This window comes from Periplaneta americana, chromosome 12 (genome assembly GCF_040183065.1).
Source record: "Periplaneta americana isolate PAMFEO1 chromosome 12, P.americana_PAMFEO1_priV1, whole genome shotgun sequence".
Taxonomy (NCBI): domain Eukaryota; kingdom Metazoa; phylum Arthropoda; class Insecta; order Blattodea; family Blattidae; genus Periplaneta; species Periplaneta americana.
In genome coordinates, this window is record NC_091128.1 from 85,191,152 (window position 1) to 85,204,792 (window position 13,641).

General features: G+C 36.4%; 1 protein-coding gene across 4 annotated transcripts in view; it reads right to left on the bottom strand.

Annotated features, from left to right (window-relative positions):
- The window catches only part of LOC138710642 (sialin-like), an 83,320-nt gene extending 69,956 nt beyond the window's left edge, over positions 1 to 13,364 (bottom strand). Inside the window, exon 1 of one of the 4 annotated variants that reach the window (XM_069841679.1) lies at positions 13,212 to 13,364. In XM_069841679.1, coding sequence (XP_069697780.1) covers positions 13,212 to 13,236 — 25 coding nt within the window. In that variant the 5' untranslated portion in view covers positions 13,237 to 13,364. Of the gene's footprint in view, positions 1 to 13,136 lie in introns of all 4 variants that reach the window. The other 3 variants (XM_069841680.1, XM_069841681.1, XM_069841678.1) reach the window with 3 other exon arrangements.
- Positions 13,365 to 13,641: the final 277 nt, after the last annotated feature.

Genomic DNA, 13,641 nt, shown 5'->3' on the forward strand with positions numbered 1-13,641 from the left:
ATAAGTATGAGAACATTTACTCTCAAGAAATCAGTTTTTTTCTTACCTAACCTTGAAACACAAGTAATCCAAACTTTACTTCTTACTTTCAGAAGCTGGTAGTTTATTTACTGTTTACTAATAAAACATTAAATTCTTAGACGGCCAAAATCTATAAGTAAAAAGGCTCCCAGACATTAACATTAGTGGATATTCTATCAACTCTGTTTTTAGTGTTTTATTTACTTGTAATGTATATTTTAGACCCACACTAATAGAAAAATTAAAGGATTCTGTAGAACGGAAATTGCACTTCAGCTGCCATGAAAATGCTCATGTGATTCCAATAAACTCAACATATGAACGAGTCCATTTCTATACAAAATGAGTGCGTATATATTGTACATAGCCTTTTTGGAAGAGTTTATTATAATCCATGGGAGGGGGGTTGCAATATATTTAAAAAATAATGATGTTCATTCGTGCTTTGACATGGAAGCGAAACATACGTAATTATAAAAAAATTAATACAAGCTTCATTCTGTTCATTAGATACAATAAATTGTATATATTTGTCCCAATTCCATTAATTTAACTCCTGTATAAACCTTGCACGCACATCATAGGAATTTCCTCAAAACCCATGCCACTTCTTAAATTTTACTAGCGTTATTTGATAATGCTATATCAATTATTAAGTTATTTAGAGTTAATATAATTGGATGATAGCGAAATAGTATTTGACGAAATGAGGCCGAGGCTTCGTCATGTGATCACCTAACATTCGCCTTACAGTTGGAAAAACCTATAAGAAAAACCCAATCGGGACCCGTTAAATGTTGAAGAAACAAATGTCCTTATAACCCTGCATTAGGATTAGAAAAATGTCTAGTGTATGAAAGGAAAACGGAAGAATAGCAAATGACTTCATTTTTGTATTTCTTTTGAATGACAGATCAAGAACATAAACAAAAATACATAAAGAGTGTTTCAGTAAAAGCGTGCAAAAATTAAAAAGGACATATTGAACATTCTGACATAGGTAACCTAGAGTCTAAGAAGCCAGGTTAAGGAGATATGGGCTTAATCATGTCTTTAACTATTACTGTTTTCCGGATTATTTACAGCTAATTTTTACAAGTACGTATTTATGTACATTTAGTTTTTACAGTATTTACAGTTATTACTGTACAGTACCATATCATTGACAAATCCAAGTTAACGTAACATTTTGTACGTCACAACAGTTGCTCAAAATTACGGCCACCAAGCTCAGGTGTGGACTGAGTGTAGAGATTTGATGCATGTAACTACATTATGGTACAAGATACACGTGACGTCATCAGTTTTTCAAATAACACTACATACTTTAATCATGTTACATTCATTACACACATTAAGACGAGTTCAAAAATGTATCACAATGTCACCTTCCCAATCAATAACAACAACAAAGTGCAAAATGAATGCCATCAGAATGTGTCGTTTGTTTTGGTGCCCCATTCATCTTGTGCATTAACTTACACAAAACGAAAGACGACTGACGTCCGTACACGTCGTGTGTTGTGTGTTTGGTGTCTTAACGTGTAAACAAACCACAACAACTGTCGACCCCACAATCCACGTATAGTGGCCTGCACGTTCTCCGAACCTGTCGGCACTCGACTTCTTCCTGTGAGGAACTGTAAAGGACAGTGTGTATCAGAACATTCTGACAACACCAGACGACATGCAGCAACGCATTCGACAGTCTTGTGTGTCCATTCAGCCAGCAACATGCCGGGCAGTCATCGGTCTTTCAGGAAACGCCTTCGAATGTGCATTAATGTGAATGATCACCATTTGGAACATCTTCTGTGACTCTCAAAGCATAACATTATCACATTGGAAGTACTTTTTGTTTCGTTTTGTTGTTATTGATTAGGAAGGTGACATTGTGATATATTTTTGAACTCGTCTTAATGTGTGTAATTAATGTAACATAATTAAAGTATGTAGTGCTATTTGAAAAATTGATGACGTCACGCGTATCTTGTACGATAATGTAGTTACATGCACCAAATCTCCACACTCATATTAGCCCCTCGTTCTAACATAACGCTCAAAAACAAAAATTCCAATAGCTATCCAAACAAATAAGTTATAATAGGTGCACAAGATAAATCGGACACCTGTATACGTCTTATCTCCATCATAGCCATTTTGAAGATCCTCGATATTTGATACGCTCAACGCACAAATGGCCCAACTGAAAAAATTATACTTCCACTTTACCTCTTTGTAACAGTGTCGAAATGCGATACACAAACAAAAATTGTGCTGAAATGTCATGGAAAAACTGAGAATTATGAATAGGCTGATTTATACTTTGAAGAGAACAATATGAGAAGCTCTTTAAAGTAATAAACTCAATATGCAAATTTTGTGGTTTGGGCCATTTGTGCGCTTAGCATCTCAAATATCGAGGATTGTTTCTAAGAAAAAAAAACATTGTGGAAATAATTTTAAGTTTGCCTCTACACGCTATTAACATTCGCGTCATGCATCTTAAAACCTGTTGTTTGTTATTTCAAATACAAATTGTATAGTGAATTCTGCAACCTCCTGTAGAAATATATTTTCAATCAGCACAAATCTGACTAACTTTTGAGAAATGTTGCGTCTTGCTTTAATAGAAAAGTGGACCTCGTTGAAGACATTCTTGAGATTATAGCATTGAATATTCTCACGTCTGTTTATCTTAGCGCTATCGAAAACACTTGGAGCAAGCTGATAGCCAGCTCTGTCTGTAAGGAAACTGCATTAATTTGTAAGATAAATAATTATGTAATAATCGTCTTTGGTTACTACACTTATGATTAGGTCCAAGGATCGTGAGATTATGAATATTTTAACGATTCAAATTTATTTAAATAGAGATATTAAAACTGTCCACCTAAACGCCATTCAAGTGCAACTCTCTTGCTCTCTTCACCTCGCCATTAGGAGGAGGTGGTCGCTCTGGTCTTCCATGATCTAGAACTCTAGAGATACTCTAGAGATAGAAGGTACTGTACCAATCATTGGATTCGAGGTCGGAGTTTCAATTCTGGCCGAGGGCCGTGGGTTTTATAAATTATAGGAGCATAACTTTATTATGCTTCATATCTTAATGTAGAAATACATGTGGGTGCCATCACACATGGGGAATATAAGGAGAATAAGGGGAATACAGGAAGAACAAGGAGATCAAGGGAATACAGGTTCAAAAAGGAAATACAAGGAGAACAAGAGGAATACAATGAGAATAAAGTAAATACCAGGCGAACAAGGTGAATACAAGGCGAACATGGGGAATACAAAGAGAGCAAGGGAAATATAAGGTGAATATGGACAATACAAGGAGAATATAAGGAGAACAAGAGAAATACAAGGAGCATAAGAGAACACAAGTACAACAATAGAACAAGGGGAACACAAGAAGAAGGGAATAGTAAGGGAACAAGGGGAATAAAAGATCAAATGGAATAGAAGGAGAACAAGGGGAATAGGAGAACAAAGGGGATAGAAGGAGAACAAGGGGAATAGGAGAACAAAGGGGATAGAAGGAGAATAAGAGGTATAGAAAGAAAACAAGGAGGATAGAAGGGGAACAAGGGGAATACTAGGAGAACAAGGTAAATATTAGGTGAACAAGGGAAATACAAGGAGGACAAGGAAAATAAGGGCAATACAGGGAAAAAGGGAGAAATAAGGAAAACAAGAGGAATATAAGGAGAACAAAAAGAAGACAGTGAGAACAATGAGATACAAGGAAAACAAAATGTATAGAAGACAATGGATAACAGACAACGGTGTCCTTTGTTACCGTCACTTTTTTTGTGTAACCACCAGAAGAAAGGGCTCTACAATTCTGAAAACTCTCCATTGTACTCTCTTGCTTTAAAAATGTAACCCGCCATTTGGCAAGCCCGCTTCAGAACTGAATTCTTCGCATTGCGAGACTTAAACAGCTGACACGACTGACCAACTAGCAAATTTTCGCACGTTTATCTTAATAGCTGTGGGTGTTATCAGCCTATAATAAGAAGCGAGACGACTGTTCGATAACCAAGTCGCAGCCGTCCGAATGCTTAAAGTGGATTTTAAATAAAGAACTGAATAACTACCATTGTTGTCATATTTTTTGAACCAAGATTCCCTCCCGAAGTGTGTAAGAAGTCCCGTCTGGCGTAAAAAAAATTTCGCTTTTCTACCATCTGTAATTAAAGGCCTTAGATTGTTTTGAATTGTCAAATCAATGCGTCTTTGAGAAACAATGCAACAATAAAACAAATAGTTATTCATATATAATTTTTCTCTTATAAAAATGGTAACAAAATAGATAACAGAAAGTATTCGTCTTTTTTACATTTTCTCGCTATTCGTTTTGAATGAAAAGTCTGCTCAAACATTGTAAGACCACCTTAAGAATTGTTATGATTTTGCAAAAAAAAGTTTACACAAAAGCTGTTGGAGATAAACTATGCAATAAGATGCCTGTGTTAAAAATAGTTACCAAGCATACAGGTTGTGACAGTGAATTTTATTTTTTTTATGGCACCCTATATTAAAATTTACATATTACGAATTTCCATAAAATTTTACGTATGAAAGTATAGAAATTTTACCCATTCACCCATTTCATGTATTTTAACTATTAAACTTGTTTCGTGAACTTCAAACTTGAACAAATAAGTATGTAAAATCATGTTGAGAAGCCATAAAACTAAACAACACACTATCACTAACCAAACTTGACAACAGGTGCTCAAAATGAGAACCGTTCCTAGCTGAACTGTGTCCCAGTCTGTCACGGAAACAGTCCATTGTCTTTCTCACAGTTACATGACTGATCTGTTCCATCTCATATCTACAAGGGATAGACTGGGACATTGTTTGGCTATGAATGATTCTCATTTTGAGCATCTGTGGTAAAGTTTCGTTAGTCATAGTGTTTTGTTTACTTTTATGGCCTACTCAACATGATTTTACATACGTATTTGTCTGAAGTTTGAAGTCCATGAAACAAGTTTAATAAACAGTTAAAATATATGAAACGGATAAATGGATAAAATTGCTACACATTCATGTACGTAAAATTTAATGGAGATTCGTAATATGTAAATTTTAATATAGAGTGCCATTAAAAAATATAAAGTTTATTGCCTGAATAACTTTTTCCGAACACTGGTATCATGTTGTATGGTTTGTATTTTTTGTTTTTTGTTTTGTAAAATCAAAATTTAAGAAGTTATTAGCAACATTCCATACTTATTGTTCACTCTGCATATACGGCCAATGGAGAAAAGTTATTGATATAAAAAGTATACTTAAATTTAAAAATCTAGAAATGAAAATTGATATTACAGTAACATTGTAACGGGCAAAATTTTAAGAAATAAATAATACATATTATAATACTGAAAATCCCGACTCGATCCTTTTTGTTGTGGGAGATTAAAATTTATTATTACATGGGATATGGCTCGTGTGTGCGTGTTGTTAATAGCGACGACATGCTGCAGACCCACATTTTGTCATAGATTCTTAACCACATAAACGTTAGTAACAATTTATTACCTTGAATTCTATTCGGTCTCAACTATAATATTCAATATACCGTACATAAAATTTTTAAAATCTAATATTGTTTGTTTATACATAATGAACAGTAAGTAATGTCATTAATATCAGGGGGGTTATTCTTTGAGACATTTCAAACAAAAATGTTAAATTCAATTTTGTTTCCTTTTCGAGATAAAAATTTGTCTTAGGGCCTATATAAAACATTTCATAACATGTTTTGGGAAAGCCATTGATTTAATTCCCAATATGCTCAGTTAATTTAAGAGAGCAGTGTATTATGGTAAAAGAATTTTGTGCGAGATCGTGCATATTTGCTTGTTTTCCGCACAGAACCAATACGCGGTAAGTGTGAAATACCACATTCAGTATTCCCAACGTAACACACATAACAATTTCCCTCTTCTTACCGCTTAAGCGCGACATTCATTTTACTGCTTTAGGCTTTTAACATATTATTTTTAGAGACGTTTAACATAGTAATAATTATGAATTGGAAACTACCACTGCAATTTCACCTACATTGCAATGTTAATTATTGTTTTTAAATATTTGCAAAAATTAAGTAAAGTCTACTACTCCACGAAACTTATTGCATTCCTGATACAAGTAACATTAAGGAAGCCGTGAAAAAATCAACGAGATTCCAGATGCCGATGTTATTACTGCAATATGTTATGTAAATAATATTGTTAAAATATTAAAATGAAAAATAAATCATTACATAACCTTACCGTTTGTTTTAAGTTCGCATTTATAGACTGGGGGGGGGGGGGAAGACAGACTTATATCACGGCCTGCTTGAGTATAGTAAACACAGAAAACATTTTACAGCAACAATGTTGAAGAAAGATATTTTGGTGTTCCGAAGTTGGCGTCATTAAACAGAAACCAACATGGAGATTTCATTGCAACTAACTAGAAATTCGTCTTTCAGGTATGTAATAAACGATCTTCGCACAAAATAATGTACGATACACGAGCGGTATGTTTGTTTTCATGTTCTCGGAAATTAAAAAAGCTCAACTACGTTTCGCTTTTTCAATTTTTTCCTCGAACATGAAAATGTCAACATATCGCTCTTGTAACGTATATTACTATTAGTTTTGTCTTTAAATGCGCAGAAATTTGATCCGAACAAATATAGCTTTCGTTCTGCAAAGGAATTTTCACATACATACATACATACATACATACATACATACATACATACATACATTTTCATTCATTCATTCATAGTGTTCTGCCCAAGGGGCAGGTCTTTCACTGCAAATCCAGCACTCTCCAGTCTTTCCTATTTTCTGCCTTCCTTTCAGCCTCCACATAGTCTCCATCTTAATGTCGTCTATTATTTGGCATCTTCTTCTCCCCCAAACTCTTCTCCCATTCACCATTACTTCCAGTGCATCCTTCAGTAGGCAGTTACTTCTCAGCCAGTAACACAACCAATTCCTTTTCCTCTTCCTGATCAGTTTCATCATCATTTTTTCTTCACCCACTCTTTCTAACACAGCTTCTTTTCTTATTCTGTCTGTCCATTTCACACGCTCCATTCTTCTCCATATTCACACCTTTTAAGTGCTTCTAGTCGCTTCTCTTCCCTTTTCGTAATGTCCATGCTTCTGCCCCATACATTGCTAACTCCACACAATATGTACATTCATACCATCTAAAATAATGTATAGCCTTAAGTGTCTAGAGATAAGCCAGGAAACAAGTGCCTAGACCTAGAGTTATGTAACATGGATAGATATTATGAAAGAGATTGTCTTACGCCTACAGTATTCCGAAATGCGAAGTCAGTTAATCACCTCTCGCATTGCTCGTGGAGCACGTGGGCGGATTGCGTATTGATTGCATCAGAGCAGTGCCAGTTATCTTTCAGGTCCGGTGTTCAATCTCCGACACCGGCTAGCTTGTGTAAGATTCTCGTGTTCCTTGTCTTGAACGACGTGAACTTTATTGTGGTCCTTGTTGTCTTGTCGTGGTCCTTATTGTTTTTTTTTTATCTTTGCCATGGTCCTTACCGTAGTTCTTGTCCAGACCAGGACAGGATAGAGCACTGTGACGTCACCTCACTCCGTTCTGCCTTCTCGCATTCGACGTCTCTGCAGGGATGTGAAATGTGGACAGCAGTTTGTTGGGAGGGAGGAGAGGGTATTAGGCGTGCAGGTAGCAGTGATGTAGGAGATAGATAAAAGTGATCTGGTGTTCATAACACAGTTTAATGCCTGGCTATTCGAATTGTAATGTTAACTATTTGAATTGCACATCTTGTGTACTGATTATAAACAATTCAATTTCTGATCTATTATGCGAAAATCCATCTATAACAAAGTCAGTCTCATATGATGGATACTTTTTTGTATCTAATAATTACGCAGTATTTCATATCAGTTAATTTGGCGAAACAAATATAGTGTAAAATAATAGAAGTTTTTATCATGCACGTTCATTTGTACGTCAAGATATCCTTTATTTATAACGACTGCAATCACACGTGTTTAAAAGATTAGAAATAATTCAACCTTTGCTGTATTTTATGATAAAATACGTACAAACTATATTTTCTTTTCACTGCAATTTGGAAGAAGGCACAGAATGAATATGTGGACATTTTCCTACATTTTCTGTTTCTTTTTTCTTTTTTCTAGTATTTCTCAATACTAGGACATGTTGACTGAGCATTATATAATCTAAGACTGCACGCTAAGGTGATAAGGTAGTTCTTGATTTAGGCTTAGCAAGTTTCATAACAGAAAAGAATTGTTCGCATACATATGTCGAACCAAACATACATAATAACTGTGCAGGAACTGCATACAATCTCGGGAATCTAGCTTGGGAGAAATCCCTGTAAAAGTCAGCCAAGTTCTTCTTGTGTTTATATTGTCCTTGACATCTACTGATTAAGGGATTGCAAAAAGTTGTAGTAGAAATTGTTTCTACATCTTGAAACCTAACTCAACTGGCGAAGAAGATCTTGTAGAATTTGCACATATTTTTTAGAGAGAGTAATGTCCGGATCTCGCACTTGAGATAACTTTGAAAAATGCACAGTGTTTCCAGCCAGCACTTGATTTACCCATAGAGCGAATGGAAATTTCAACGCTTTAATTTTGTAGTAAGTCATATATCTGTTACGATGAGATCCTTGCCATGAAGTGAGGTATTTATATCGTTTAAGTGGCCTGTTAAATCAGCATGGAAAGCCAAGTCACAAATTCAGGTTTTTTCTTGCAACTCAGGGACAGGCTGATTTAGACCAGTCATGAATAATGCTATTTCCTCTCTTAAATCAAAGAAACGCCGTTTATGTAGGCAACTTTGCATTACGATGCTCTCACCTGACGTCACACGAAATGAAGGATGTGCTCTTCCTCCACAAACGTCACACCGTCTGAAACTGTCTTCCGCTGTTCTAGTCATTGAACTTGTCATGGTCTTTATCGTGATCCTTGTCTTTGTCATGGTCCTTATCGTGGTCCTTGTCTTTGTCATGATCGTGGTCCATAGGCTGTGGTCCTTATTTCGGTCCTTGTTGTCTTTGTCGAGGTCCTTATCGTGATCCTTGTTGTCCTTGTCATGTTCCTTGTTATCGTTGGCATGGTCCTTATGTGGTTCTTGTCTTTGTGGTGATCATGGTCCATATCATGGTCCTTATCATGTTCCATATTGTGATCCTTTTCCTTATCATAATCCTTGTTGTCCTTGTCATGTTCCTTGTTATCGTTGGCATGGTCCTTATGTGGTTCTTGTCTTTGTGGATATCGTGGTCCATATCATGGTCCTTATCATGTTCCACATTGTGATCCTTTTCCTTATCATAATCCTTGTTGTCTTTGTCCTGGTCCTTATCGTGGTCCTTGTTGTCCTTATCATGATCCTTGTTGTCTCTGTCCTAATTCTTATCATGTTCTTATTGTCTTTGTTGTTACCTTTGTTGTTTTTGTTATGGTCCTTATCGTGGTTCTTGTCTTCCTCGTGATCATGGTCCATATCATAGTCCTTATCATTATCTCTGTTTTTATGGTGGTCCTTATCGTGACTCTTGGTGTCATTATCGTGGTCCTTTTTGTCTTTGTCATGGTCCTTAACGTGGCTCTTGTCTTTGTTATGATAGTTGTCCATATTATGGTCCTCATCATGATCCCTATCATAGTCCATGTTGTGATCCTTGTCCTTACCATGATTCTGGTTTTCTTTGTCATGTTCCTTATGTTGTCTTTGTCGAGGTCCTTATTGTGGTCCTTGTTATCTTTGTCATGGTCCTTATCGTAATCCTGGTTTTTTTGTCGTGGTCATTGTTGTCTTTGTTATGGTCCTTATAGTGGTTCTTATCTTTGATCGTGGTCCATATGATCTCTGTCATGGTCTATGTCGTGATCTTTGTCTTTGTTCTTATCGTATTCCTTATTGGTCCTTATTGCCGTTGTCATGGTTGTACAGGGTCATCATTTTATTTTTACTTCAATTTTTATTGTACCTGAGTTTTTGAATGTACTTCACTCCCACCCCTTCTACTAATGAAATTCAACCGTCCTCCTCAGAGATCCAAGCCTGCATATACAGTCATAGTAGCCTTACGGTCATAGTAAACTACGTTCCAAAAATATGTTCGCGTTTTGCAGTGACGAAAGAGCTTTCAATATTGCATCATTTTCCATTTGCCTACGTCGCATCCCGGTTTCCCCCACCTGCTTCTAGTCGCTTCTCTGTAAATGCTAGTGGCTGGGCTGTCTTAGTTCCCTTCTGGGAACATTAATTTCTGTTAGGAATTGGACGTCTATGTAATTTTATACCCATACAATTGTTTAAAATAACTTAAATAAAAGGGCCTCGTTAAGTAATTAACTGTCACGTGATTTCCTCCCTTTCTACGACGCTGAGACGTAACCACTTGGTCGGACAGTAGATAGCATGTCTGAGTAATTTTATCTTTTCGGATCGGGCAGAAGTGAAGATTGAATTTACAGTACGTAAGGTCTCTTTTATGGAGTAGGTACAGAATTATTTCAACATGAGTTACTGATACGAAGTATTAACCTGGTAATTGGAATTACGTACAATAATATATAGTGCGATAATATGTACATTAGAACTGAAGCCTGTATCGAAATGAACGGCCACCATTTTAAAAAATGTGTTTAAGTAAACATCCATATTATGATTATTTTTAAATTTAACTTCATTCTCTATAGTGTACGCTAATGTGCTCTAGACAGTATAGTATACACTGCATAATGAATACATCCGCATAGATAGCTCAGTTCGTGAGTAAAAACACTCACTGTTAATACTGTACTGTATTTTAATTAAACAAAAACCTAATGAAAATGATCAAACTCAAAATCGCGATATTTCCTAGTTTACGTAAATGGATGAACTACTTTTCTTCCCTCCTATACCTAGTAAAGTGATTTGTTTGTATATTACGCCAGTATCATCGAACTCCAGTCGTGGAAGGGGGTATTAAACGGTGTTTCCGCTTCTTAATCGTTGATCCAAAAGTATAGCCAGGTTAATATTAGAAATGTTAGTAAAAATAAAATGATGTCCCTGTACATTTGCCATTTCAAAATAATATTTTCCCTATTTGGCAAGTGACTTTTGTCTCACACGTTTTTCTGCTTGAGTTCACATTGCAGACCGAGATCGTTGCGCTGTTACGAATTAGCAAGCACGCCACCTGTAGTTACAAATTGGAATACGTATGGCAACATTCATAGATGATACAACTGCATTTGTCGTCATATTGACTTGTGCAATTAATAATATTCGCGCTGCGAGCATATTGATATTTTCAGCGATTTCTAATGGCAAATAAATGTTCCTTTAACCGACCGGCGTAACTGAGGCGATAGCGCGTTTGCATGCTGTTTCGGAGTTGCGTTCGGGCGTGGGTTCGATTCCCACCTGAGCTGATTATCTGGATGTTTTTTTTTTCTCGAGGTTTTCGAAAACTGTAAGGTGAATTTTAGGTAATCTACTGCGAATCATCAGCCTCATCTCGCCAAATACAATCTCACTGTCACCAATTCTATCAACACTAAAATTAGTAGTTAACACAGAGTCGTTAAATAACCAACTTAAAAAAATTTCATTATAAGGACCATATTACCGGAGACCTAAAGAAAAGTCACCACCACCTTTCCGTTATGTCTTCAATAAGAAAAAAAACTAGACAAGAACACAGCAGCAGTTTCTAAACGTCGGAAGTATTAAGGATCAATACAGGCACAATTACCATGTCATCTAAAGTCTCGAATAATAATAATAATAATAATAATAATAATAATAATAATAATAATAATAATAAGAGATGCATTGTCACCTCTACTTTTTAACTTTGCTCTAGAATATGCCATTAGGAAAGTTCAGGATAACACAGAGGGTTTGGAATTGAACGGGTTACATCAGCTTCTTGTCTATGCGGATGACGTGAATATGTTAGGAGAAAATCCACAAACGATTAGGGAAAACACGGAAATTCTACTTGAAGCAAGTAAAGCGATAGGGTTGGAAGTAAATCCCGAAAAGACGAAGTATATGATTATGTCTCGTGACCAGAATATTGTACGAAATGGAAATATAAAAATTGGAGATTTATCCTTCGAAGAGGTGGAAAAATTCAAATATCTTGGAGCAACAGTAACAAATATAAATGACACTCAGGAGGAAATTAAACGCAGAATAAATATGGGAAATGCGTGTTATTATTCGGTTGAGAAGCTTTTGTCATCTAGTCTGCTGTCAAAAAATCTGAAAGTTAGAATTTATAAAACAGTTATATTACCGGTAGTTCTATATGGTTGTGAAGCTTGGACTCTCACTTTGAGAGAGGAACAGAGATTAAGGGTGTTTGAGAATAAGGTTCTTAGGAAAATATTTGGGGCTAAGAGGGATGAAGTTACAGGAGAATGGAGAAAGTTACACAACGCAGAGCTGCACGCATTGTATTCTTCACCTGACATAATTAGGAACATTAAATCCAGACGCTTGAGATGGGCAGGGCATGTAGCACGTATGGGCGAATCCAGAAATGCATATAGAGTGTTAGTTGGGAGGCCGGCGGGAAAAAGAGCTTTGGGGAGGCCGAGACGTAGATGGGAAGATAATATTAAAATGGATTTGAGGGAGGTGGGCTATGATGGTACAGACTGGATTAATCTTGCTCAGGATAGGGATCAATGGCGGGCTTATGTGAGGGCGGCAATGAACCTCCGGGTTCCTTAAAAGCCAATAAGTAAGTAAGTAAGTAATAATAATAATAATAATAATAATAATAATAATAATAATAATAATAATAATAGCCCCATGTTCGGTTAGCTTATATTTACATTTTTTGGCACTTTCATTGAATAATTATGTAAATGCAGTAATATGAACGGCAATATTCTCACATTTACATTTCGGCGTCACACATCACTTACTTTGCGCATCGTAAGCATGCGTATTTAGTTAAGTTCAGGGATATAACTACAAGAAAATGTGTTACGTATTGTCCAATTTTTTCTAAAAAAAAGTCAGTTGTAGAAAATTCAATAACGTACGAAATACCGGATTTGAAGAATTTTTGTCAGTTGATAGCGTGCAGATCCCGTGTGAAGGCTGACACGTGAACTCACCCCTCAAGCTGCCGAGACAAGCCATGATGTCTTCCCGCCTCGCAATCACGGTGAATACTGACCGGGCGGTCCGTCGGTCACGTGCTTCTCCAGTCTAGTTCGATATGCGCCGGCCGTGGAAACCTTGCGATCGCGGACTGGCTCGTTGCCATGCCAACCTTTAAATAGAATAGATGTTCTACCGTACCGAAATATGTTATGACCACTGATTACTGGGCCGTGACACCTGACTGATAGATTCCGCTCTTTACCCACCGCTTTCATTCACAAAACGTCAGCGTCAGGAGTCACGGTTACTTTTGTAATAGTGTTATTGAGTTGCCAAATATGAGCGCTGGCTTACGACGAACGCGACCCGGGTTCAAATCCCGGCTTTAGCGGAGTTATATTTGTGGTAGACAAAGCAATGATTCTGAGGGTTTATCTGGAG